This window comes from Podarcis muralis, chromosome 5, assembly GCF_964188315.1.
Source record: "Podarcis muralis chromosome 5, rPodMur119.hap1.1, whole genome shotgun sequence".
NCBI lineage: Eukaryota > Metazoa > Chordata > Lepidosauria > Squamata > Lacertidae > Podarcis > Podarcis muralis.
Window position 1 is genome coordinate 88726421 of NC_135659.1, and position 27873 is coordinate 88754293.

At 43.3% G+C, this 27873-nt stretch overlaps 2 protein-coding genes and 1 non-coding gene across 10 annotated transcripts in view; 1 reads left to right on the top strand and 2 right to left on the bottom strand.

Moving 5' to 3' along the window:
• Positions 1-9978, top strand: part of ZNF831 (zinc finger protein 831) — a 45504-nt gene extending 35526 nt beyond the window's left edge. For all 5 annotated transcript variants that reach the window (XM_028735342.2, XM_077929327.1, XM_077929328.1 and 2 more), the window contains 4 exons: positions 481-632; positions 2856-3028; positions 6599-6684; positions 8050-9978. In XM_028735342.2, coding sequence (XP_028591175.2) covers positions 481-632; positions 2856-3028; positions 6599-6684; positions 8050-8844 — 1206 coding nt within the window. In that variant the 3' untranslated portion in view covers positions 8845-9978. The remainder of the gene's footprint in view (positions 1-480; positions 633-2855; positions 3029-6598; positions 6685-8049) is intronic.
• A 1157-nt stretch (positions 9979-11135) lies between these two features.
• LOC114599696 (large ribosomal subunit protein uL15-like) lies at positions 11136-18669 on the bottom strand. Of its 4 annotated transcripts, none has more exons than XM_028735347.2 (5): positions 18556-18669; positions 15896-15959; positions 14223-14298; positions 12388-12562; positions 11136-11309 (listed from the first exon to the last, which is right to left on the bottom strand). In XM_028735347.2, the coding sequence occupies exons 1-5, from the start codon at positions 18556-18558 to the stop codon at positions 11181-11183; spliced, it is 447 nt and encodes a 148-aa protein (XP_028591180.1). In that variant the 5' UTR covers positions 18559-18669; the 3' UTR covers positions 11136-11180. The 4 variants fall into 4 exon arrangements, with proteins under 4 accessions (XP_028591180.1, XP_028591182.2, XP_028591181.1 ...); XM_028735349.2 differs by lacking the exon at positions 18556-18669 and adding an exon at positions 18211-18456; XM_028735348.2 differs by lacking the exon at positions 18556-18669 and adding an exon at positions 17906-17928.
• On the bottom strand, positions 12886-13016 carry LOC114599976 (small nucleolar RNA SNORA3/SNORA45 family). Its single transcript, XR_003707396.1, has one exon. It is a non-coding gene; the product is annotated as a small nucleolar RNA SNORA3/SNORA45 family (small nucleolar RNA).
• Positions 18670-27873: the final 9204 nt, after the last annotated feature.

Here is a 27873-nt window from a genome sequence, read left to right on the forward strand (position 1 = left end):
CATACTCTGATATCCAAGGGCCATGGGGCCATCCATGACAAACATTGGTTGATACCTTCAAAACATGGGGTGATCACCTACCTTAATAGAGCTCTCAGTCACGGTTATGACATGCTTTCCATCGGTTGTAGTATCTAACTAAGAGGTTTTCAACCTTTTTCAGTCCACGGCTCCCTTGACCAACTACATTCTTTCTGCAGCACCCCTGTGGGGCTCAGGAGCCCAGTTGTGTCACCCCTTGCCTGCATAACTGGCAGCCTCTCCCCCTTCTACGAACACCTTCCCTTGTGGAGTATTCCCTCAGTCTGCTCACTTCGCCCCCTCTTCTTGGGAGTCCTCTGGGCAGCTGCTGCTACCGTCCCTGATCTCTGAGCTCTCTCGCTCTCTAGCGCTCTATATATGGGTTAAATTCTTCCATAATTTTGGTGGTTTAAAAAATCACATTTATCTTGCCATTTTGTTTTATTTTTATATTTGCAGCAGTGCTTTACAACAACTGGATTTGATGTGCTGTTAAAAGACATTCCAGAGGCAGAAGGGGCAAAAGAAAAGCTTAACAAAGTGAGAGGACTCGCAACCAGTAAAGGAAAGAGAAGCCGTAAAAGGAAAAAAATGAAGATCAGTCAAAAACGGTGAGAAATATCAGGGTTCAATCTAATAGAAAAATATTTTTCTCTGGATATGTGTAGTATTTACAAACATGGCATGGTGGTAGCTCCAGATGTACTGTTCTTGATGTCTTTTTCTCTTAGAACAAAAGTGCATGTGTGTATCTCTGTGGGTAGAAGTTTCATTGATGGTGTTCTCTTTGCAACAGCAACTAAAATGTTGAAAACCGGACTTTGTACCTGGTCAGGGCTGGTCTGTCCTGATGTGGCTGCCTCAGGTGCCCCCCCCACTGCCACCTCTGGAGAGGTTCCTGTGAGCTTCCTAAGACCATGGTAAATGAGGTGCTTCAGCAACCCCAGTAAGCAAGGGAGCCATGAACAAGGCGGTACATTCCTATTTTGCCTCAGGTGGTGAAACGGGATGGGCTGCCCCTGGTCCTGGCTATTTATGATTATATTTGTCTCCGTAACTATTCTCTACTGGGACACGGGTGGTGCTGTGGGTTAAACCACAGAGCCTAGGACTTGCTGATCAGAAGGTTGGTGGTTCGAATCCCTACGACAGGGTGAGCTCCCTTTGCTCGGTCCCTGCTCCTGCCAACCTAGCAGTTCGAAAGCATGTCAAAGTGCAAGTAGATAAATAGGCGGGAAGGTAAACGGCGTTTCTGTGCACTGCTCTGGTTCATCAGAAGCAGCTTAGTCATGCTGGCCACATGACCCGGAAGCTGTACGCCGGCTCACTCGGCCAATAAAGCAAGATGAGCGCTGCAACCCCAGAGTCGGTCACGACTGGACCTAATGGTCAGGGGTCCCTTTACCTTTAACTATTCTCTGGCTCCCCCGTGAAAACAAAATGATTGAGTTCGTAAAGGAGAGAGAAGAAAGAGAGGTGACAAAGAAGGTGGGAGAGGAGAGCAAATAATAGATGCCAGAGGAAGTACAGATGAAGGTATCTTCTCCCTTTATACCTCAGCATGGCTGATAAATCCTGAAATTTGACAAGCACTGTTTAATTGCAGTGCTCATATAATGTTACATAAGAGCTGCCATAAAACACAATGTGATTAGCATGGGTGTAGTCCTGAATCTCATATCTGTAGTAACATCAGATTAGACCACGCATGAAGTCACCCTTGCCATTTGCAATATGGTTAAAAGAAAACTGAGTTAGGCCAAATGGTTTTTGGAAGAGAATTTGCTTTCTGATCGTAACTGACTGAACTCAGACAAAACAGATGGTATCATCAAGAACACTTAAAGTGAAGAATACATATGGAGCCACATTGTGACTTAGAACACATGTTATGTGGCTACCCTTGTCCCAAGTAGAAGATTAGCTGGCATTTTTGGCGTCATAGGCAACTAAGTTCAAGAAAGAGTTATGTGTGGGTTTGATTGGTCACCAAATTTCAGTTTACAATAATGAAGCAAAACATATGGGTCTTGAGGCCAAGTCTTCAGCAGGGGTAAATTGCCTCTTTGGTGGCATTAACTGGATTAATGTTAAATTGCAGATATGCTTTCATATGCATCATTATTGATTTCAAGATATTGGCAAGCACTACAGAACAAATGATGGCTTCATTACAAAACGGGAAAGGCAATATTTTCAGTATTAGTCATTAAAGCATATTTTATCCTGCTTTTCAGTCATTTTAGAGTCTAAAAGGTGAGAACTGGAATGTTAAGAACCTGTTGTCTCATACAAAAGCCACATAAGACAGATGATCCACAAGATGTATGCTTCCCACTCTTGCTTGATCTGCTTCTGTGAACTGTTGTATATCAGGGGCTGGAATGTTGCTTAGAGCTGGAATCTCCACTTCAGCCACTAGGTTTCGGGGTGAACGTACTGCTGTGTTTCCAATCTGTGCATGTCCCATAACTTCCTGCTGAAATCCAGTAACTTTTTATACCATACATGGTTGGGTTGGGTTTTTAAATTCCTGGTTCTGGGTTTTTTTTTTGTTTTTTTTGCACTTCAGTGCAGGAGTTCCCCTGCAGATGGCAATAATGTGGTAACATTGGAGAAGCACCACAGAACAACTAATGAAGTAGAACCATGTGTGGATGGTCCAGTGTAGATCCATCACTAATGCACAGTTATTGTGTGGCATGTTGCAGAACACACCTGCACAAAAGCACCAATCCGGAAGGGCCCTCCAATGCTTGTGACGAGATGTGGCCCTCGGAAAACAAGGTCATAAAGCATTCTAAAGACATAAACCTGTATATTTTATTTTGTAGATATAAGGGGAGTTATGGACATAGACACATTCTGCTGAAAACCAACAGACTGGGCAAGCAACGCTGGCCAGCAAACAGGCCCCTGGAGACCCCCAAAAGGCGTCCCAATTCCCACACATCTGACAGCCATGAACCTTGTGGGAAATGGTCCTGTCTTCCAACAGCCTCTCAAGGTAAGGTTAGCTCTCCATGGCTTATGCTACTACTTCTTCCTCTTCTTCTTCTTCTTCTTCATTTTATTTCTATGCAGTGGTACCTCGGGTTACAGACGCTTCAGGTGACAGACTCCACTAACCCATAAATAGTACTTTGGGTTAAGAACTTTGCTTCAGGATGAGAACAGAAATCACGCTGCGACTGCGCGGCTGCAGCAGGAGGCCCCATTAGCGAAAGTGGTACCTCAGGTTAAGAACAGTTTCAGGTTAAGAACTGACCTGCAGAATAAATTAAGTTCTTAACCCAAGGTACCACTGTACTGTTTTATATTTTTAAGAATAAACTCAAAGCGGTCTACAGAATATTAAAACATCAATAAAACACCAATAACACAATCAGAAGAAAATCAAATATAGAGTATACAGTCAAAGCGACATAATTAACAGAAAACTAAAATATTAGCTTAAAGATTTCAAAATAAAACATTACAGAGGAGGTCAACTACAGAATACATATTGAACACAAACAAAGTTAACCAAAAAAATAATCTTAAACATTTCCAAAAAAAATTAAAAATTTCTAAGTGAAGTCAAATTTAAAATGCACATTTAAAACAGCATGATTAACAAGAGAATAAAATAAGTGTGACACGGCTCTTTGGCAGGCACAAAAAAATGGGGCAAAATAATCCAGTAGTTACGGTTTGTTGTCAGGCATAGCAATGTCCCTCTGGTCTCACCAGGAGCCTCTTTGGTGGAGCTGGGTGAGTCTGGGCCCCACCCCCTAGGCCAGATGGAAAGGGCCTTGCGGGGAGTGGCCTTCACGACTCACACCCAGGCGATGTCCCTCTGGTCTCACCAGGAGATAATAATTGGAAGCACATCATTACTCCAGTAATGGTGACTGACCCCAGACTATTCTCAGGTCAAGTGCAGCTGCTCCTTACTGCTTCATGGGCTTTTTTTGCAGCTCCCCAGCAAGCATTCATGTGTACTACATGTGCTTGGGAAGGGCTCGGTCAGTGGGAGAGTAGCTGCTTTGAATGCAGAAGTTCAATCTTTCTCACAGACAGAGGTGGGGGGTACTCTGCCAGTGGTGCGTGTCCCAGGGGTGTGTGCCAGCAGCAGGGAGCATCTGGTGGGGTGCCACCTGCAGCGATGTCACCCCCTCAGGTATGGAACCTGGGGCGTACCGCACCCACCTTGCTCTGCCTCTGCTCACAGAGGGATGCTGACTCCTGCTAAATACCTAGGTTCTCTCTTCCTGTCAGCACAAGAATTTTCACTTGTGCAATAGGACTCCCCATGTGTTCCCTACACCCTTCCCAAATAAGTCTTGGAGGCTTGGGGAAACCCCTAGAATAGATTTAGGGGACATTCAATGGCGATAAAAGCCCAATGTGCAAGCTAAAATTGTTGCGCTGGTGGGAGGCTTACATAGCGCTACATAGGTCATGTTCAAGGGGCATTCCTCCACAGCTCCCTTCATGGCAGCTTCACTGTCTTTCCCTCTTAATTCATGGTTCATATGAAAGATAGCCCTGGCACAAATGGTTACATGCCACATTCTTAATTACGTCAAGTAAGCATCTAATAGAAGGGACGCGGGTGGTGCTGTGGGTTAAACCACAGAGCCTAGGGCTTGCCAATCAGAAGGTCGGCCGTTCGAATCCCCACGACGGGGTGAGCTCCCGTTGCTCGGTCCCTGCTCCTGCCAACCTAGCAGTTCGAAAGCATGAAGTGCAAGTAGATAAATAGGTACCGCTCCGGTGGGAAGGTAAATGGCGATTCCGTGCGCTGCTCTGGTTCACCAGAAGCTGCTTAGTCATGCTGGCCACATGACCCGGAAGCTGTACGCCAGCTCCGTCAGCCAGTAAAGCGAGATGAGCGCCACAACCCCAGAGTCGTCCACGACTGGACCTAATGGTCAGGGGTCCCTTTAAGCATCTAATAGAACATTTGCTCTTGGATGCAGGTGAAAATTTTGGAAGATGCCAATTCTTGGCCATGCTGTCTAAGTTGTCAAGTCTTAAGTCTTGTATGTACTTACACTACACTCCTTAAAAGGGATGAACAAGATTTGAAATGGCATGTCAAGGTGTCTGGTACCAGACAACCGATACCAAGACCGTGACAAATGTACTTGCATTAATTTTGAGTCAAGTGCAAAAGTACTTTAGTTCCCATTGGGCCACATATGGTGCTAGTACAGGGATGGGAAACCTGTGGTCCTCCTGCAGTTGGACTACAACCCCCATCATTCCTCATCATTTACTGTGCTGGCTGGAGCTGATGGGAGTTGGGATTCAATAACACCTTGTGGGCCACAGGCTCCCCTTCTCTATAGCAGTGGGACTTCATGTGTCCCAGGGCCCCCACTTAACACTGTCTGTCTTTGAATTAAAGTAGAGGCTTGGGGCAGTTTCCATTTCAGCAGATTCTCCTTGCTTCCACATCTTTCCCTTTTTAATCATCTCTGTTTAGCTCTTTGGTACCGGTTTCCTTGGAGACATGAACTAGTAATTGCTGCACTAAGGAGTGTAAGCTGTTTTTCAAGGGATGAGTATCTACGAGGCCCAGCTTTTCTATTGCTAAAGGATATATCGACGCCAGCATAGCATTTGTTTTCCAGCCTTTCTCTTGATCATTTAGATTGAAACTATAAGGCTGACAGGTATTACACAGGTTGGATTTTACAATAACGTGCTTTCAGCTTCCATGGATGGAAGTATGAAAACATGGACTATAGAGCTGAGAATTATTACACTATTATTTCCATCATGTTAAAAAAAGGGTATTAATAGGTTTAATCATACGTTCCCTGGTTACTTTGTTTCTCTGTGTTATTCCTTTAGGGCATTCCATTTTTCCTTCTCTGACTTCCAACTCATCTGTCATCTGTGAGGGCTAAAAGGTACCATACCCAGATGTGACAACTCTTTTCAAAGCATGAAACATGTTTCTACTCCCCTTGTTCCTAATTCTGGACACTTTCACCCACATTTGCACTCCCCCCTGCCCCCACTTCATTTACCTGTTGGTCTGCAATTCAGAATTCTCATTCCTCTTCAACCAAACTCTTTGGCTGACTGAAATCTGATGCCCTTTTAAATGTGTTGTGGGAGGGGAGATTATTGGTTTGTGTTTGTATTTGTTCTTATTTTTATTATGTATTTTGTGTTTATATATTGTAATTTTAAGTTGTGAACAGCCCTGAGATTTCTGGATGAAAGGTGGTATACAAATTTAATTGATGATGATGATGTTGCCATTGAAGTGCAGATAAATGTTGGCTTTGGGCATGGTAAACTAAATCTGATAGCCCAGCCTGGCTCACAGAGATGTTTAAATACATTGATGTATTTAAAGACATAACAAGCAGTTAAGGTGGCAAAAACATCTACATAAATAAAGGTTTAAAATATTAAGCAACTGCTTGTAAAATTTCATTTGTCAAATGCGTTCTGTATATCACTAACTATGAATTCAAATCTTAAGTGGAACCCACCTGGAACCTATTTGCCCAGAAAAAGTGGAAAACGAAAATCAGCCTGCTAACCACGGTGTCTCTGTTTTCTTTCCAAACAGGGAATGACCAAAATCTACAGCAGGAGACATCTTATGCCCCAACTGACAAAGCTGCTTCCTCTGTGAAAAAGAACCAGATGAAAGAAGTAAGGAGTCATTTGGGAATACCTTTTCAACTCTTGGTAACTCAAGTAACATTGGACTAATTGAAAGCTGAAAGGACAAGTAGTTGATAAACCAGCCATTCCCCCCTGCATAGTTTTAATATTCGCAAAAAGCAATGGGATATTTTGGGCAGTACTCAACTTAATAATACTTAATTAAATCATTAAACAAACAAGTTAAAAGTACAATACAAAAAATAAAACATCAGTTGAAACTATAAAATCAAACTTAAATTAAAATGGCTACTGGAATTTTAAAAAAGTCTTCAGTAAGTACCAGAACTTCAGTAGGGAAGGGGCCTGGCTGACCTCAACTGAGAGTTCCATGAAATTGGTCCCACAGTACTAAACACACTGTTCGTGGTGGAAATGAGTTGTGCATCTGAGCCATGAGTTATAAGAAAGACTTCAGTGATCAGGCAGGGATCCCAGAGTTATCCTCTACCCAAATTGTTAAGCACCTTGTAAAGTAACACCTGAACCTTGGAACTGGCCCTGTAGTGTAGGGCAGCCATATAGACTTGTTAGTGCTAGAACTATCACACAATGGAAGTCCCCCTCTTCTCTCTATGCACCTCCCCTAATTCTGATCCAAAGGGTTGGAGGAACTCCAGAACAGATTTGGGGGGGGGGGGTAGAAGGAGGAGGGGAGAGGGAGAAGTTCATTTGTTCCGTGAAAACTTATTGAACTAACAGAACTGCTTATCTCTTAATATTATGACAAGAAGAGGGGAAACGAAATGGTAGTCGTTTGCGATGGTCAGTGATCTTCCATTTCCAATAAAGATATTTGTATTACAAGATGAATTTTGGCAGGCACCATGGCTATCCATATGAAAACTTATCTCATGAATGTGCCACCCCCCAAATTTAAACATAGATGCCATTTACAAGAACAAGTTGCATGACATTCCTTTTCCAGAAGGTGCCTACTTACTGCAAGCTGTTTTGCAGTGAGAAAATAACCTTCAGCATAGGCCCTTAGTAGACTTCTTGACGAAATAAGACTTTAGCGCAAGTATTTTAATTTGTGCAACTTTCCCTTCCTCTCCTGCTGAATGCTTCACACCAAACTCATAACAGTGAGTTGGGGGAAAGAGGAGAGGGAGGGGAAGTTCCATTACACAGCCAGATGTCCCTGCACTGACAGAAAGAGTGCACTGAATACTGCCCAGCAACAGCAATCCTAACCTCACTTACCTGGGAGTCATCACCATAGAATTCTGCGGGACTAACTTCTGGGTAAGGCTGCAGTGTATGAGTTATTTAATTTACACAATGCACCTGGTGGCTTTGGATTTGAAAGTGAATTCAATGAATTGATAATTTCATCTCCTTCTCTGGTAGGAAGTTCCTGGGTCTGCTAATGAACACTCCAGGGGCAGTCTCTCTCTTCAGATGATGCCTGCAGTTCCAGATGTTTCAAAAGCAACATATTCCTTTACACTGGCCACTGATGCAGTAGAGGAAAAAACAAACACCTTTGATGTCAACGCCTTAGGAATATTTAAGGAAGAACCACAGCCCGATGTTATTTCTGACGATTGTTGGCCTTCCATTGAGCATTGCAACTTTGAACTGATAGTTTCAGGCAAGAGCCATTCACACAGCATTATGGATTCAAAGGTTATTAGTCCTATATTTGTGGGATCAAATGCAGACTGTGATAATGTAGAATCAAAGTATCAAAATTTTACCGACTTAGAGCCCTCTGTCCACGTCACAGGAAGAAAAGAAAAACCCACAGGTGGGGATTTATACCCATCTCTAAAAGAGCAGCTTGCCCACACCTTCCAAACTCCATGTCCTGCTTTGTTCGGATCCAAGTTGCTTACTGGTACATCATTTTCAAGCGATCCTTTACATAGTTCAGGGCTTGTGCAGGAGACCAACAGCTCTCCTGGCCACTGTAGCTGTACAGAGAAGAACGTCCACTCTACAAAACTAGGCAATGATCAAGGAAAGCTTTCTAAGCCTGGATTTCCTCCTTTCAAAAACCCCTCTACTTTCATAGCTAGCTCTGGAACACTATCCAAACCCTACAAAAAACAAAGCTTAGAAGTGATGAGCAAACAAGCTCACGTGGAATATGACGACATAAGCAGCAGTGATGATGAAGACAGGCTGATTATAGAAATATAGTGACACTAGCCCATCTGCTGTTGAAGAGAAGGCAGGAGTGGGAAACCTTTTCTCAGTCAAAGGGCCACATTCTCTCCTGGGCAACCTTCCAGGGGCCACATACTAGTGGTTGGCAGGGCTAGATGCAAAAGGTGAGTGGAAGCAAAGGCTAAATGGGCAGAGAAATGGGTGTACGACACTCACCTCTGTACAGCAAGCGACATTCCAGCCATGCAGAAATCAGGTTTCTACATCCACGCCTCTGTCCTGGCAAGCAAGAAGCATTAACTACCCCACCAAAAGGACTTGACATCAGAGAATAGGGTTGGCAATGGAAGTGGCTTGGGGAAGAGTCCTGAAAGATGGCCTGAAGGCCAAATTCAGAGTCTAGACCTGAGGTTCTCCACCCCTGATATAGGGGCATGATCAATAGGAAGTCCTGCAAGGACCAGACAATTGTCATTCTGCCTTTATCCTCCACCTTAAGCGCAGGGGAAAAAAACACATTCCTGACCTCAGTTGGGTTTCTTTAGATGTGTTAATACTTTTATATGAAGCAAGGAAACAGTTGGTCCCCGCACAGTAAACCAACATTGCCGTAGCTCCTTGCTTCAAGTTTTGTTGTAAGCTCAATGCTATTGGTCAGTCTCTTATGTTGATACAATAGAAGGCAGAGACCATGTGCAATCTGAGGGTTGACACTTGAGTGTCACCAACTCGAGTTGTTTTCCCTGCTGCTGCTTTTCTGCAAGTTTTTCCATCTAGACTTTTGCATGAGATCTGCACCTTTAAGACATCCTACAGCTTTTCCATATTGCATAAATATTCTGTGCTCCCTTGTGACAGACAACACAAGCATGTTTTGCTTTGTGTTTTGTGCCTTCTGAAATAGAATTTAAATATTTTATATCCCCCACTGCTCTGGTAACATGGCTCACCAGTGTTGAACATTTCCTGAGGTTTCTGAAATTGGAATATTTTGAGTTGTTTTCTGGGTTCAACAGGGTTGTTGTTCTTTTGTTTAAGCCCCAGGACTTGAATGCAAAATACCAAAACACATGTCCTTCCCCAGTTTTTGTGCTAGTCCAGTCTTTGAACTAGTGCAGCAGCAAAACACACTTCACTGAAGATTCACCAGCTTCTATGTACAAAGTCCAATTGAATTTTTCTAAACTGAACCCAATTTTGTTATAACACTAATTTGAAGTGATGCCAATTTTAAAATGCAATTGCACTATTGTATTATATTCAGGTTTTATATTTAGCATTTCAAGAGAGTTTTGGAATACTTTTCGATGCTATGTTACAAGGCAATGAATCTTTCATGTGAAACTAACTGCTTGCTGCTTGCTCAAAACAAAATTTGTAAAAATGAAACCTTGTAGGCCACTTATTCCTGCTGGCCCCAAGTCTGCATACCTAGGAAAGGCACGCATTACTGAACAATAAAAAGCAAACCAACACATCCATAAAGATATGTAGGGCTGAAAATGATCAAACTTCTTATTGTTCCTTTCAACTTTGTAAATGCAGACTTTTTATACTTTGCCAAATTGGTAACCACATTGTAAGAGCTTTGTATTGATTATTAGTATACTGAATGTTGCAGGGTGGAAAAAAACCTACCAAACCTAAAATATATTTTTTTTACTACTACTGAAGAACTAGTACAGAATTGCATAAGCTCTGTTGGAAGGTGTGTAACAGAGGTGTGCAGTACCGTCTTAGAAACTTTCTAGTAGGTGTTTCTTGGTGGGTTTTACATATGCTCTGCAAATAGCCTTTCTATCTTCATGAAATCTTGTGCTTATTAAAACATTACCATAATTCCAAGTGAAGACTACAGTCATGGATGTTGGTATTTTTTCAGAGTGACAATAAGAGTCAATTCAGCTCCACTTGTTAATTGTAGGCATTAACGATTATGACTGGATGTGAAATTTGCCCCCTTTATTCTTAAATGACAACTGTGCATCTTGCCGTGATGCATAATGTACAATGGTTGGTCGACAACGTTTGTTGAGCCTTCTGTCCTTTTCTTGCTGAAAGAAAAGAATGCCAGGAGATGCTGCATTTACGCAAATCTAATGCACACCTCAATTTTCAAAACCTTGAAACCCAAAAAGTATTTGCTGGCACCATCAAATCTAATGCACACCCTAATTTTTGTGATGTCATTTGGCCAAAAAAAGGTGTGCAATACATTCAAGTAAATCTGGTACATTAGAAAAGGTTTTGTCTCCTGTAAACAAGCCAGCAGGCACTAGAATCAGCAGTCTTTCTCAACAGCTTATTAAAATGAGAATACAAGGTAGCAGAAATGATGTTTATTTTAATCTGAGCACATAGAGAAGTCCTTATGCTACTAGCACACAAGCTCCACCAACTGCTTTTATTTTTTCTTCTGCTTTTCTGCTGAAGAACTTTGCTTTCACAATTACAGGCTGTTTGGGCAGTTTCCCCTTGCCCAGGACTTTATAATAACCCTAAAAACATAAACAGATAGGAGAATCGTCAGCAAGCCCAGAAGGTACCAAGTTTTTCCCCCAACCATCACTGATCAGTTCTAATAAAACTAAAAAATTATGTACACTTTGTGAAATATTGCAAGTAAACAAACTGTGCCTAGCAGGGAAGTGGTAGAACTAGAGACTACAAGGGAGGGAACAGAAAATAGCAACTTGACAGTATAAAGGAACATGTGCAATTTAAAGTGTGCTTGCTACTTCATGATATTCACTATGCCCATCAGCATGAGTCTCAGCATTCTTTAGCTGTGCATTCCAGCCAACAGAATATTTGGGTAATATGGGGCAATTAAAGTAAAAAAAAAAGTTGTTTGAAAGTGTGTAGTTAATGTAAAGAGACAGAGAGACGTTCCATCTTTTTACCACACCCCCTTTGGATATACAATATAGTGTCTATAGACATACAATGAAGTCTCACCATATTTTCAGTATATGAGTAATAGAAAGAGCCAAGTCTATTGAATGGGCACTGCCTTTGTTTTGTTAATTGGAAAATTAGCTGTTCAAACTCCAGGGTTATAGGGTTACCAGTATCCTACAACTGCATTTTTACAATACGCAAACATATGTCTATTTCACTCATAATGCTGACACAAGCCATGGCTTATTGCAAACAAGCAGGCTCCCAAAGTGGAGACTGTTGTTCCTTGGTCATTTTGCCCCTACACTACATAACACCATGGCTTATCATCCAAACACAGGCTCATGGTTTAGCTCCTTCTGACAAACCAACAAACTGTAAAACTCACAATAAATTTAAGTAATGCAATCACTTTTGAAATGAAATATAAAAATGCCCACTCTACAGACCGTACAAGCCTGGCCTATAGCTTGGTCTCCACAATCTATGCCCCATCAAGCCAGATGCAGCCAACAGGTAGCAAAACCAAGAGGCTGGCAAACTCTGGGCAGACCTACTGCAGTCAAATTATGCAGACCTTCCTTGGTTTTTACACGATAGGAAGCAAATATAAAAGCAATATTTGGAAGCTCTGCATCATTATAAAAAGTTCACCCAAAAGTTTTTGACACTTACTGAGCGCACAACATCAATTACAGGTGATAATCCGGCTGGATTTTTGGCATACTTGAGCCTTGTCTGCTCACTAACAAGTGTCCACAGTTTATCCAGGTTGACTGTGGGACAGAAGTGCTGGTTTTTCTTCAAGTGGTAATGTCTCATACCAACCTTTCCAAAATAACCAGGATGGCTAGAAAGAAAAATCACAAGCTGAAAAATCACTGCATGATGCATTTTTAAATGCATGAGCAACAATACTTGGGTTTATTGGATGACCGTGTCTAGGTTTACTGAGAAAAATATCTGGCACAGGTTAAGAGCAGAAGGTGTGAAGCAAACATTCTTAGTTCAAATCTGAGGGCAGCCATGAGCTCACAGTGCTTTTAAGTAAGCTGCTTTCTTAATACAGGGTACAAAGATGAGGCAAATATTGAGAAAGGAGAAAGCTCTACATGAGACATTGTTGTCTGCACCCTCGTGCTGACCCACATCTCTTACTCTGAGGTAACCTTACTCTGTTACTAACCTGGTGGCTGACTGTACTATGCGGAGCACAGTCAGTGAATAAAAGTCAGTTGTCACTCTCTGAGCACTATAGCACACCATGATAACTGACAATATCTAGATGTGACTCTAGTCTCAGTTATTTGTAAATATGCAACTTCATTGTCTTACCAAATTCTCAGGGGAACAGATAAAAGCATGAAAAAGATTGTGCATGACAGTATATCATGGACTGGAACAGATAGATTATTGCTATTCTACGTGTCTGTGTACATTTGAAATAAGCCAGAATCTAGAAGCTAAAAAAGAAATTTGTGTTGAGCCAGTTTGTTTTATGATACTAAGTGCACCTGAAGTCCAAATACAGTGGTACCTTGGTTCCTGAACAGCTTAGTTGTCAAACAAATCGGCTCCTGAATGCTGCAAACCCAGAAACGTTCTGGTTTGCAAATGTTTTTCGGAAGCCGAACATCCGACGTGGCTTCCACTTGAGTGCAGGAAGCTCCTACAGCCAATCAGAAGCTGCACCTTGGTTTTCGAACCGTTTCAGGAGTCAAACGGATTAAGTTCAACAACCAAGGTACCACTGTAATAAAAAGTGGGCTAGCACTTCCATTTTCTGGAAGGGCCATAGGTAGCTCAGTGGTAGACCATCTGATTTGCACACAGAAGGTCCTAAATTCAATCCCTGACATCTCCAGGTAACACTAGAGGAGACTCCTGCCTGCAACCTTGGAGACTCACTGCCAGTCAGTCAACAGTACTCATCTAGATAGACCAATGGTCTGATTCTGTATAGGGTAGCTTCCTACATTTGAAAACTACCATTGTAACTTCTTTGGAAATTTTTCTAATGCCCCGTATTGACCTGAGGTCCTATTTAGCATATTTTGCTAATATTTACTAAATAAAACAAGGGGGACCATCCAATCGTATTGGCCTCCTGCAGCACACTTCTGATTGTGCAAATTGGGGGGATTCTTCTCCCCTTGCAGCCTACTCCACCAAAAGAATTTGCTCTGAAAGGCTGGGGGGGATCCCACTGTATTCCCCAAAACTATTTGAAATAAAATGCATTAGGAAAGCCAATACTAAATATACTTTACACAGACTTGTACTTACTGGCTTCCATAGAGCTCTGAGAAGCCACAAGTGATGAAAGTTCAAGCTTTCCACAGCTGTTGCGATAAAATGCATGTATACTTTCCTTAAATATGGTTCAGTATTTGAAAACGGTATTTCCTAACTGCTGAATCTATATAGGTAGTTATTTTTTGGTGCCAGTTTGGGGGTGGGGTTGATGAGGGAAGAAATGAAGGGAAGTAAAGAAAAAAGGGCTAGCTTACTATTTATCAAAGTTAATTCTGTGGTGGTGCAGGCCTCCAGCATTACCACGTCCTCCAGGATGCTTTCTATGCTTACCTAAAGAGAAACATCAAACAGAAATATTTTTTAAAAACTTTAAAGCAGAGAAACACAGAAACACGCACACACACTGCCAGCTTAAATGTTTATCATCACCAGTACTTAAAGACCACAATCCAACACAAGATTTAGGCAAGCTTAAGCCTGCAGACACACCCATACTATCATAGAGGAGTTAACTGTCCAAGAATTTAGAGCAAAACTTTAAACATGTTTACTCAGAAGTTCCATCGTGTTTTCCCTCTAGTAAACATTTAGGAGTTCAGCCTTTGTATGAATCATAGTGAACCTGCAAAGGATCAGGCTACAGGTCTGCTGTGTGATTAGCTGCACCCCTACTGGCCTTAACAGTCAAAGTCGACTTCCAGTTTATGGCTTTAAAAAGCTCAATTTTTTTAATCAGGCTAGCAAAGCACTGAGATCTACTTTCTTCAGACCACATTTCTAGGAACTTGGAATTTCCACTTTCTAAAGTTATGTCATCATTCATGCTACACTAGCTCTAAGCAAACTGGAAGTATAATTAGTTACACAAAGCAGGACTTAGGACGGTAGTTCTTTTACCTGTTCATTGTCCCCAATGCCTGCCTAAAAATATATGGTTAGGCTACAACTGCTCCAGAGGCCATGTAGTGGATGCCATTTTGGGTTTAGAACAGGGCCTGAAGGGATGTGGGAAACCTATGCAAGTTTAGGCACCAGGTATGGTAAATTCATTTGAGTCAATGAGTGAAGCAGAACTTGTTAATAAGCAATCATATATTTATTATTGATGCTTTTTATCTCTGCTTCTATACAATAACCATATTGCATTTCATAACAGTTCTGACTCAAGAGCTACGCTAAATACACTTATTAAAACTTCTCTGTTACCTATTTTCCTGCAAAGAGCTTCAACCTCAGATTAGCAAGGGGAAACCTTGGCTGAGATAAAGTAGGTACTAAGGAACTTCTTCCCCATTGCTTGTATTCATTCTGGAATGTGCAAGCTGGACCTCAAAGGCATGCTGGTTGTAGCTATGGAAAGATAGCCTTTGCTAGCAGCTAACACCTCAAGGACAATCTATCCCCATATGAACTGACCCAGATCATCGTTTGAGGTCCTTCTTCGTGTGCATCCTCTGCCAGAGGTCCAGAGGGGAGCAACAAAAGAATAGGCCTTTTCTGCTTGCCTGACGCCTTTGTTACCTGTCTTTAGAAGCCGGGCAAAAACATTTCTCCCAGGCTTTTGGCTAATTAAACCATCTATGGCCTTTTAAACTGTGTGTGTGAAGGGGAGTGTTATTGTTTTAGTTTGTAATTATGCTATATATTTTTGTGTTTTTATATTGTAAACCATCCTGTGATCTTTGGATGAAAAGCGATATAAAAAATAAATAAATCATATGCTTTACTCCCATGCAACTACACTCAGGAGTTTTTTTAAAAAGGGGGGGAGCAAGCAGAAAACTACAAGTGTCAGACACCAAAAAGCCTTTTTCCCCTTTAGGTTTAAGTCACCTGATAACCAGGGGAGAAGATTCCAAAACCCTGTGAAGCAACAATAGATTTAAGTAGCAAAATAGTTCTACATGGAAGCTGCTTCTACACATACCAATACGACCATGGCCGTGGCTGACGTGACCTCGCAGTTTCCTGGTCTTCCTCAGTCTTGAAGGCTTAAGAAAAAGACAATACGACAGCATATGTTATATTAGTGCCCAATGAAAGAAGAACAAATGTAGCATGATGTTTCAAAAATCAACAAATGATTAGAATACACCAGTGGAGGATCTCCAGCTTGGAACAGTTGCTTATGAACCTTAATCAGATTTACAGGCCTGATTAATGTGTGCCTCCCATTTACCTTTCCTGAAGACACTGGCATTTCAATGTTTGGTGTGTTTTGACTGTTTAATTCACTTCAAGTGGTGGTTACCGGTAAATAAGTAATCTCATATTTTTTCCTAATAATAATAATAATAATTTATTATTTATACCCCGCCCATCTGGCTGGGCCTCCCCAGCCACTCTGGGCGGCTTCCATAAAAACCACAAATACAGTAAAATATCACACGTTAAAAACTTCCCTGAACAGGGCTGCCTTAAGATGTCTTCTGAATGTCAGGTAGTTGTTTATCGCCTTGACATCTGCTGGAAGGGCGCTCCACAGGGCGGGCGCCACTACCGAGAAGGCCCTCTGCCTGGTTCCCTGTAGCTTTGCTTCTCGCAATGAGGGAACAGCCAGAAGGCCCTCGGCGCTGGACCTCAGCATCCGGGCAGAATGATGGGGGTGGAGACGCTCCTTCAGGTATACTGGACCGAGGCCGTTTAGGGCTTCTCACCTCAGGATGGCATATACACCATTATCCTCATTTTATCCTCACAAATTCTTGTGTCTACGTTAGGCTGTGATCAGTCCAAGATCACCCTGTGAGCCACAGGGCTGCATGGGGATTTGAACCTTGGTCTCTGCAGCCTGAAACTTTAACCACCATACTAGTACGGATACCATACTGTATATGCATCAATATGCTATAGCGCTAGCCGTACTAAGCTAGCAAGATAAGCCACACTAAAAACTATGTAAATAAAATAAAATAAAATAAAAACACCTATAAATAAAATAAATCCCTTCAGGTCAGCGGTCTTTTCAGGCTATTAAGACTGGATTCAATAATAGTATACAGGCATGTTCAGACATTTATCTGAATATGGGAGTAGAACCCTCTGCAACCCCTAATATTCCCACGTGCACCAGCCCTGCCCGTTCATTTCCTGACCTTCCCATGTTGAGCTGAGGTCTGAAGCAGCCTTTCACTTGAATGTGCAGCTTGGTTTCCCGATTAAAATTGGGTTCCCAATCAAGCAAACATGACTAAAATCCCCCTTCAGACCTTCCTCACTCAACGTAGAAAGGGCCCTAGCTCCATGGTAGAGCACACAGAAATGGCTCTTAGTTCAATCCCTGGCATCTCCACCTCCAGGTAGGGCTGGGAATGATTTCTCCCAGTCCTGGAGAGCCACTGCCTGCCAAAAACCCCAACTGAACTAGATGAACCAACCATCTGACTTGGTGTGTGTTTTCTATCTGGCATGTGGTATATTTCCCAGTATACCTGAAGAAGCGTCTCCACCCCCATTGTTCAGCCCAGACACTGAGGTCCAGTTCCGAGGGCCTTCTGGCGGTTTCCTCACTGCGAGAAATGAGATTACAAGGAACCAGGTAGAGGGCCTTCTGTTAGCGGCACCCACCCTGTGGAACGCCCTCCTATCAGATGTCAAGGAAATAAACAACTAACTTTTAGAAGACATCTGAAGGCAGCCCTGTTCAGGGAAGTTTTTAATGTTTGATCGCATTTTTAATATTCTGTTGGGAGCCGCCCAGAGTGGATGGGGAAACCCAGCCAGATGGGAGGGATATAAATAATAAATTATTATTATTAAAAGCAGGCAAAGCAAAAATTACAGTGCAGCTCTCCCCAGAGGTCAACTAAGCAAGCCTGTTCACCGACACATAGTGGGACACCCATGTATGACACATTGCAAAGAGCAGAAACATAAGGCATTGGAGCAGCCTTCAGAAAGAAAACACTTTTGGACCTGTGCGCAAATATTTTTATACCATGAAACACTCGAAAATTGCTGAGGGATCTTGTCAGACCACTTGATGATGGTCTTTTTCCTCATTGGAGCAATGGTAAAGTGTTGCGGTAGATGCTGTACGATTTAAAAGTTTTATTTCTACAGACGTGCTGCATACAGCAGGCCGCCTGAGTGAACCTCACGAGCCACTTTCTAGTCCGGAGTTTAGGAGCCCCTGATCTAAAGGGCACCCCCCCCCCCAGCTATCCCTTCGACTGAGAAAGGAGATCAGTAACAGATATTTGGGGGGGGGGGGGCGCGGCTCCATACAACACCCAATCTCACCATGGGCCGGGTGGCTTTAAAAAGAAAGCCGTAGGGAGAAGCGCCTGTCCCGATGAGCTGGAGGAGGCAGGGAAGCGTGTCGTGGATGTTGTCTTTCCAACAAGAACCCTGCGAGGTAGGACAGGCCGAGAGCGAAGGGGGGGCTCCGAGTGCAGAGCCCGGCCATGACTTCACTGTTATTAAAAGTCCCCCAGAAACCTCCCCCCCCCCGCCCCGAGAGGCAGCCGCCATTCCCTCGCGGCCAAGTCCCCGGCGGCCACCCTCCGTCGCGAGAAACGGCGTCTGAGGCGCCGGACTACCAGGCCCCGCTCCTCAGGCGGCGCACCCGCCTCACTCGTCACCTACCATCTTGGCGGCTCCAAGAAGATAAAAGGGAAAGAGCGCTCCTCTCGCGAGATTTCAGGGAAAAGAAAAAAGCCCTTCTATCGCGAGGCCTCAAGCCCGCCTCGGGGATGGCCCTTGTAAACGACGCGCGCACGCGGAGAATGAGAGAGAGAGAGAGAGAGAGAGAGGGCGGAGTCTCGCGATATTCGGGGTGCCGGCTTTCGCGCGGCGGCGTTCTGTTGATCACGTGGCCCCAGAAAAAAAAACCAAAAACGCGTCGCGGTCGTCAATAGCAACTGAGAAGACTCAGAAGCGCTTGTTGCATAGATCGTGGTTTTATTAGAGGTGTGGGGGGGGAAAGTTTAGAGCGGCACATGGGGAGGTCTTTCGGTTCTCTATGGTTTACATGGTGCCAGATGCTGAGAACTCTTGTCCCCTCCCCCATAGCGCAGCCCCGTGCACGTCTGCATACGAGTGCAACCTCTGGTCTGTGTGTTCTTACTCCCAGATATGTCCCCGCCGGGGTAAGAATCATCTATCGAGCAGATGGAAAGCTCTTTAATCTGAGCAGGCTGAAAGCAAAGAGTAAGGTAACTTCTGTCATAGAGCTTCAGTATGCTGATGACAACGTAGTGTGTTCCCACACAGATGATGACCTCTTAACCATCCTAAATGTCTTCGCAGAAGCGTACAAAAATCTTGGCCTATCGCCCAGCATCCCCAAAAAACCCAAAGTGCTGCACCAACAAGCACAAACCAACCCCTCTGCAGCGCCACAAATCCAACTCCATGGTGTACTGTTGGCAAGTGCCAATTACTTTGCCTACCCTGGCAGTTATCTTTCCACAGTGCTGAAATCCAGCATTGCCTGAGCTCTGCGAGCGCAGCTTTCTCCTGATTGAAGTGCAGAGTGTTTGAGGACTGGGACATTCGCAGGCAAATAAAAAAGCTTGTTTACAAAGCTATTGTATTACAGTGGTACCTCTGGTTATGAACTTAATTCGTTCTGGAGGTCCATTCTTAAGCTGTAACCGTTCTCATCCTGAGGCGCGCTTTCGCTAGTGGGGTCTCCCGCCGCAGAGGCACGCAATTCCCATTCGCATCCTGGGGCAAAGTTTGCAACCAGGAGCAGCTACTTCCGGGTTAGAAGAGTTCCTAACCCAAAGCGTTCATAACCAGAAGTGTTCATAATTGGAGGTACCACTGTACCAACTTTACTGCATGCTTGTGAAACACGGACCACTTATAAATGTCATTTCCAACTCCTCGCAAGATTCCATCAGCGGTTTCTCTGAAAATTTTTACACATCACTTGGGAAGACAGGCGAACTAATGCCAGTGTACTGGAAGAAGCAGAGATTGCCAGTGTTGAAGCAATGATTCTTCAACATTGTTGAACTGGTCATGTTCGGTTTCCTGATTATTGTCTTCCAAAACGCCTACTCTATTCCGAACTTAAAAATGGAAAGTGTAATGCTAGTGGTCAACAAAAGAGGTTTAAAGAGTCTCTCATGGCAAATCTAAAAAAAGGTAGGATAAAAACCAACAATTAGAAAACATTGGCCTGCATGTGCTCCAGCTGGGGAACAGCCATTACCAAAGGCAGGGGTAGTAAACCTTTTTATACCTAGCACCCACTAATGCATCTTTCTTGATGGTAAAATTTCCTTACCGCCCACCAGTGCTCGATGGAAGGAGGGTTCCACTTGTGCCGTAGAACCCCCTACTGCCCACCTAGAATCCTGAAATGCCCACTAGTGGGCGGTAGGGACCCCTGACCAAAGGTGTCATAGTCTTTGAAGACACTCAAACTCAGGAAGAAAGGGAGAAAAGTGTTAAGAGGAAGGCACTTTTGACAAACCCTCACCATGGTCAACTCCCACCCGGAAACCTATGTCCCCACTGTGGAAGGACAAGTGGATCCAGAATTGGCCTCCACAGTCATCTACGGACACACTGTTAAGACCGTGTTCATGGAAGACAACCTTATTTGGCTTTGAGTGATCACCAAAGAAGAGAAGAAGACTCCCAGGTAAGTGTGTGTAGGGTTGTGTTAGGAAATCGATGCTGTGATAGACAAGCACCCGCAAGGACTGCAGTGGTGTGGCAGGTTCTGCTCTCTGTATCTTCCTCTTTTTTAAAAAATAATAATATTTATTGCTTTTACAACAATTTAAACACTTACAAAGGAAAACACAAAGAAAAAACAATACACAATACATTATAATACACATGTATCTTCCTCTTTTAGGCGGTTGGTAAAAGCTGCTTTTAAAATTTATATACACGCACGAATATTGCCATTATATTGTTTTAATGTGTGCAACTTTCTTCCTTAAAAAAACAAACAAAAACCTTTGGTAATCCACTTTAATTATTATAACAACAAAAGGCAGGCTATGGATAATAAACTGAACTGTTTAAATTCCAAGTATTGCTTCTTTATCCATTGATGTTTCTTTCCCCCTCCATTTTATTTATCTGGGCATACATTAGTCTCAATGTTTTTTCCAACACATTGTAAGAGCTCAACCCTAAGGCATTTAAGATCAGTCTATTTACGCACCTAGAGATATCAGAGTGAATCAGTGCCAGACGGCAGTAGAACCTTTTATTAATTTCCCCAGCATTCTGCCTTCTGGGTAGAAGAATGACATGATTATTAACCTTCCTCATTCAGAATACAAATTCAGCATGCTTCATTTTCATTAAACAAGTTTATATTCTGCATTTCAAGGAGATAAAAAAATATATACAGGGTTCTTCCCTTCACTCCATTTTATCCTCAGAACCGTGTAAGTTTGAATGATAGTGACTTCTCCAATGTGAGTTTCATGGCTGAGTGGGGATTTGAACCTGGGTCTTGATTCCCTACTTTAAGCACTACGCCTCCTCTCATTTATTTACTCTCTATTTCACCCGCGTCTGCAAAAACAAGCTATCATTTTTAAATTGATTTGCTTGATTATATTTCTTTTTTTTTAAAATAATTTTTATTAACCGACCAATCAAATCAAATCAAATCACATCACATAAATTCCGAATTACAAAGCCGAATTTTAAATTTTGTTGAGTGGACCCATATTTCAAGATCCGAAGGGGGATTCTGATCATCTTCTTGCTACTGTGTTAATCTCCAAATCAGTCCAAACAAAGTTCATAATTCTATCCAGTCTTATCTTGCTGTTTCCACATCTCATCTTGTTCGTATATTTTCTCTTTTTTCTTTATGATCTCTTCTGATAATCTCCTTAAGCCGATAAACACCAATAATAATCCTGTGTGAATTTTTCCGTTCGTCCAATCCTCAAATCGAGATGGTTTCCATATATCATCGCATTCACAGATAACATCGCTCTTTCCATCATTAATCACAGAACTGTCGTTTTTAAGTCCCTCAGAGGAGTTTCACCCACAATATAAAAACAGCTCTATTTCTCTATTTCTCCTCCCAGACTTAAGTCCTCCGACAGAACTTCCCAATATGGCGACGGTATTTTTAACTGCATCATTCCAAAGCCCTTATACATTCCACGCTCTTCTTAAAGCATGCTTTGGTTAGAAAGTTTATCTCCACACAGACATAAATCCACAGCTTAAGTCCCTCAAACGACATTTCTGACTTGTGAGGGGGGGGGGGATTCTTGTTTAATCACATAGAGAAAAGAAAGGAAAGTCCCCCCCCTCCCCCATGCAGTCCCTTTGCCATACCGAGTCTTGGTGTATCTTCATCTGGTTAATTCTTGTTCCTCTGACTCGTCTTGTTTATCAGAGATCTCTTCTGTTAGCAGTCTTTACTCCCCCTCCTTCCTTGAAATATGTGCATTCGCTTCATCCTAATCGTTTCTTTTGAAGTTCTTGCAGCTAGAGGCGCAGATCAGAGGCAGCGTCCGGGAGCGTCGAAATCCACAGGAGGGCATTCTGCCTAGTGCCCCCATCCCCACAAATTCGGGGGTGGTATAGGGCACAGCAGGCAAGGGCATCCCCCCCCCCAATCCTGGGGGGGTAGGGAGGCTATTTACTCCCATCACAGCCTCCAAATTACCTCGTGTGGGTCGGAGAGATGTTATTGTCAGCCATCAAGCAAGGGGCCTAGTGGCCCCTTGCTTGATTATATTTCTATGCCACTTTTCATTCACATGAATAAAAAAAAGCTTACAAACAAAAAACAACAACAATGACATAATTTGTTGTTGTTGTTTAGTCATTTAGTCATGTCCGACTCTTCGTAACCCCATGGACCAGAGCACGCCAGGCACTCCTGTCTTCCACTGCCTCCCGCAGTTTGGTCAAACTCATGCTGGTAGCTTCGAGAACACTATCCAACCATCTCGTCCTCTGTCGTCCCCTTCTCCTTGTGCCCTCCATCTTTCCCAACATCAGGGTCTTTTCCAGGGAGTCTTCTCTTCTCATGAGGTGGCCAAAGTATTGGAGCCTCAGCTTCAGGATCTGTCCTTCCAGTGAGCCCTCAGGGCTGATTTCCTTAAGAATGGAGAGGTTTGATCTTCTTGCCGTCCATGGGACTCTCAAGAGTCTCCTCCAGCACCATAATTCAAAAGCATCAATTCTTCGGTGATCAGCCTTCTTTATAGTCCAGATAATAGGACATCACAAATGCAACATAAATCATATAAAATAATTGATAAATCATAAGTGAAACAATTACAAATCATTAGTAAAACAATTACAATCTATAAAACACTATTTACAAAACAACTTAATAAATAAGCTAAACATCACAATTATAACAAAAGTCATAGGATTCACAATTAGCTACAGGGGAGCCTTGAGACTTATCTAAATCCCAGACTCAAAAACTGATTTAATACTTCTTAGGAAGAGTCCCAGCGGAGCAAGCCAATATACGGTCTGGTTTAGTGTCCTGCTTTCAACAGTTGCCAAGCAGTTGCTTTTGGAAAGCCTTTCCCCAACTCAATGCCATCCAGATGTTTTGAACTACAACTTCCAGAAGCCACAGGCACTGTAGCTGATGCTTAGGAGCGACGTAGAGAGCATCAGGTTTGCTCAGAAGCAGGGTGGGAAGGCAGTAACCATAGTTGTCAACCTTCCCTTTTTTTTGCGGGAAATTCCCTTATTCCAGCGCCGTTTCCCGCTGCTTCCCGCTGCTATCCCGGATTGTTAGATATCCTGTAGACTGTCTCCGGGACAGGTGAGGCTGCTGATCCCTTATTTTCAAATCTGGAAGTTGACAGCTATGGCAGTAACATGTCCTTGTAGCACCCGCCCTACAGCAACCTAATGTTCTGTGCCTCTGGCCATGGGTATTGCAGCTGGGGGCCACAGCAAATTGATTTGTCTGATCTACATATAAAGCCATAATTGCATCTTGTGGCCATGGACTTGATCAATCAATTCCCAAATAGTGCAAGGCTTGAAAAAGGAGAATATCCAAATAAAGCTTGTCATGTGTGTCAGAATTCCATAAAATTTCAAAGAAGGAGCAAAGTTCATTCTCTTGCAGCAAAAAAGAAAAATGAAACCGCTGGCATCTTAAAGACTACAGTAAAGGTAAAGGTAAAGGTACCCCTGCCCGTACGGGCCAGTCTTGACAGACTCTAGGGTTGTGCGCTCATCTCACTCAAGAGGCCGGGGGCCAGCGCTGTCCAGAGACACTTCCAGGTCATGTGGCCAGCATGACATCGCTGTTCTGGCGAGCCAGAGCCGCACACAGAAACGCCATTTACCTTCCCGCTAGTAAGCGGTCCCTATTTATCTACTTGCACCTGGGGGTGCTTTCGAACTGCTAGGTTGGCAGGCGCTGGGACCGAACAACGGGAGCGCACCCCGCCACGGGGATTCGAACCGCCGACATTTTGATCGGCAAGCCCTAGGCGCTGAGGCTTTTACCCACAGCGCCACCCGCATCCCAAAGACTACAGTAGGTAAAGGCAAACTTAAAGGAGCCCTGGATGGTTAAGTTTAGTCAAATGTGACTATGGGGTTGTGGCGCTCATCTTGCTTTCAGGCTGAGGGAGCAGGTGTTTGTCCACTAACAGCTTTCCAAGTCATGTGGCCAGCATGACTAAACTGCTTCTGGCACAACGGAACACGTTGACGGAAGCCAGAGCACATGGAAACGCTGTTTACCTTCCTGCCACAGCAGTACCTATTTATCTACTTGCATGGGTGTGCTTTTGAACTGCTAGGTTAGCAGGAGCTAGGGCAGAGCAATGGGAGCTCACCCAGTCACGTGGATTCGAACCGCCAACCTTCTGATCAACAAGCCCAAGAGGCTCAGTGGTTTAGACCACAGCGCCACCCATGTCTTAAAGACTACTGTGACAGGAATCTACTTCATCTCTGTTTGAAACTGTTGAATAGTGGAAAAGATGGACGAAGGACACAGCTCTGTTGGATTCACAGCTCTTTATTGCAGCAGTTAGAACTGCTCCTGGAATCAGACTGGCTGCAACCTAGCTGGCTGCTTTATATAATACTAAGTAACTTGAAACAGCCCCTTCATGGATCACTGCCTTGCCGTGGCGAGAAGCTATGAACTCAGAGAAGCTATGAACTATGCCGTGCAGGACACCCAAGATGAACAGGTCTTGGGCTCCATGATCACTGAAGATGGTGACAGCAGTCACGAAATTAAAAGACGCCTGCTTCTTGGGAGAAAAGCAATGACAAACCTAGACAGCATCTTAAAAAGCAGAGACATCACCTTGCCAACAAAGGTCTGTATAGTAAAAGCTATGGTTTTCCCAGTAGTGATGTATGGAAGTGAGAGCTGGACCAAAAAGAAGGCTGATCACCGAAGAATGGATGCTTTTGAATTATGGTGCTGGAGGAGACTCTTGAGAGTCCCATGGACTGCAAGAAGATCAAACCTATCCATTCTTAAGGAAATCAGCCCTGAGTGCTCACTGGAAGGACAGATCCTGAAGCTGAGGCTCCAATACTTTGGCCACCTCATGAGAAGAGAAGACTCCCTGGAAAAGACCCTGATGTTGGGAAAGATGGAGGGCACAAGGAGAAGGGGACGACAGAGGATGAGATGGTTGGATAGTGTTCTTGAAGCTACCAGCATGAGTTTGACCAAACTGCGGGAGGCAGTGGAAGACAGGAGTGCCTGGAGTGCTCTGGTCCATGGGGTCACGAAGAGGCGGACACGACTAAACAACTAAACAACAACAACAAACTTGAAACAGTAACAACTCACAACTAGCTAACCAATCAGGAACGACAGTTTTCAGTCCTTCATTTACATACTGGTGGCCCTGAGTGAGAACTGCCACCAATCTTAATACATAACAGAAACATAAAAAGAAGAGTGAAGGGCTGGTGCTGCTGTGCCGGGCAGGGACTGGGCACAGAGGCTGCTCTTCGGCCAATGTGCCTGTCTGGCAGTGGCAAGAACTGAGTTAGTACACTCTGTCCCTGCTTGGGGGGTGGGGCGCAGACACCTGCCCCGGGCACCAGCAGACAGCGCTACGCCCCTGCCTAGCAGAACTTTAGCATGTCTTGGACCTGGGAAGCAAGAATCAGCTGCCTGTCCAAAGAACCTGTCTACAGCATCTCTCAGCACTATGACAGACTCCGGCCTTGGCAAGACTAGAAGACAGAAATAGGCTCTTTTATGGCATCTAGTCTGATACTCAGCAGCTTGGTTGGCCCTCCACTACACATTTTTAAGCCAGAATATTATAAAACTATCTGGGCAAGGAACACTGTCATGCTGACTACACTTCTTGCCCTGCCTTTGCAGTGAAAAAGTGTGCACAATTACACAATGAAGATATCTGGATACTTTTCTTTTTTTTTTGAAGGTATGTTATATATCCAAAATGAAACCAGTTTTATTAATAAGTTTAACTACATTTATAGTAACTCTTATTTTCCTGGCAGTGACTGATAAGTGACTGCATTTCAATTTGGGGAATGCAATAATCGGCTTTTGAGGGGTAACCATGTTCCTTAGCTGTAGCAAAAATACAACCCCCCCCATTGTTGGGGAAACCCAGGTTTAAAAACAATATACACACTGTTTCTGACAACCTTAAGGTCAGGAGCAGGTTTCTTCCAGTTCTTTTTGCTACACTATAGAATAAATGGACACAGTGAAAGAACGTTTCAGCTATCAGAACATATTGTCACTGACCTTAATGTGGTCAGTGAAGGAACTTCAAAGAGAAACTCCAGCATGAAACTGCTGAATTACACCTTACCCAGATGTTTAGTTAGATGTGTTTGGGTATAAATAGAGACAATGGTTAGCAATCCCATTGCAGATGCTGATTTACTCAGCAAGGCTGTGATGTACTGCTGTCCTGAAGGGTCAGTGTGCTTACTTTGCATACATTTAAACTCTTAATCGAATAGTTAATGTCTGTACTTTTTGTTTTTCACTGTCATTTATCTCCAACCTCTACATGTTTTCTTACTTTGTACCCATGGGTTAATAAGGATTATACTTTACTCATCTGAAAAAGTGGACTCTAGTCAACAAGGGGTTATGACATGGTAACTATGTTAGTATTGTTTTTAGCCAGGTTGTACACTCAGAATAGACCCACTGAAATTAATTAACCTAAGTTAGTCATGTCCGTTAATTTCAGTGAGTCTGCTCTGAGTGGAACTGACGTTGGATACACAATTCTTAGTATTTAATAATAATAATAATAATAATAATAATAATAATAATAATAATAATAATTTATTTGTACCCTGCCCATCTGGCTGGGTTTCCCCAGCCACTCTGGGCGGCTTCCAACAAAGATTAAAAATACATTAAAATGTCACACATTAAAAACTTCCCTGAACAGGGCTGCCTTCAGATGTCTTCTAAATGCCAGGTGGTTGTTTATCTCTTTGACATCGGGTGGGAGGGCGTTCCACAGGGCGGGCGCCACTACCAAGAGGGTCCTCTGCCTGGTTCCCTGTAGCTTTGCTTCTCACAATGAGGGAACTGCCAGAAGGCCTTCGGCGCTGGACCTCAGTGTCCGGGCAGAACGATGGGGGTGGAGATGCTCCTTCAGGTATACTGGGCTGAGGCCATTTAGGGCTTTAAAGGTCACAAGACTCTTTGTTGCCACAAGATGCCACAAGACTCTTTGTTGCTTTAAATTCAAGCTTCTTAATTTGTGTGCTTGAAAATATGGGAAATAAGCAACAGACTTAAATGACCCTGGTCTAATTTGAAATTAAAACACCCAGATGCCCCCCCCCCAATCCGTTTACTTAAAGTCCAGAGAATGAGGCGCCCTCACGAAGACCCCTTACATCCTCTTCAGATCAGAGAAATTAAAATTTAGTGTATGTACTCACCTCTCAATTTGTAAAGAAATTATTTGTAGCATTGATGATAGAAAGCAGGGT

Excerpts from the sequence above, each read along its gene's own strand:
- LOC114599696 (XM_028735349.2), bottom strand. The coding sequence starts at position 18,441 with ATGGCGGCTGCCTCTCGGGGCGGGGGGGGGGAGGTTTCTGGGGGACTT. Across the intron at positions 12,563-14,222 it reads AGAATTAACTTTGATAAATA|CCATCCTGGTTATTTTGGAA; the intron begins GTAAGCTAGCCC and ends TTTTCTTTCTAG. Across the intron at positions 11,310-12,387 it reads TAATTGATGTTGTGCGCTCA|GGTTATTATAAAGTCCTGGG; the intron begins GTAAGTGTCAAA and ends TTATGTTTTTAG.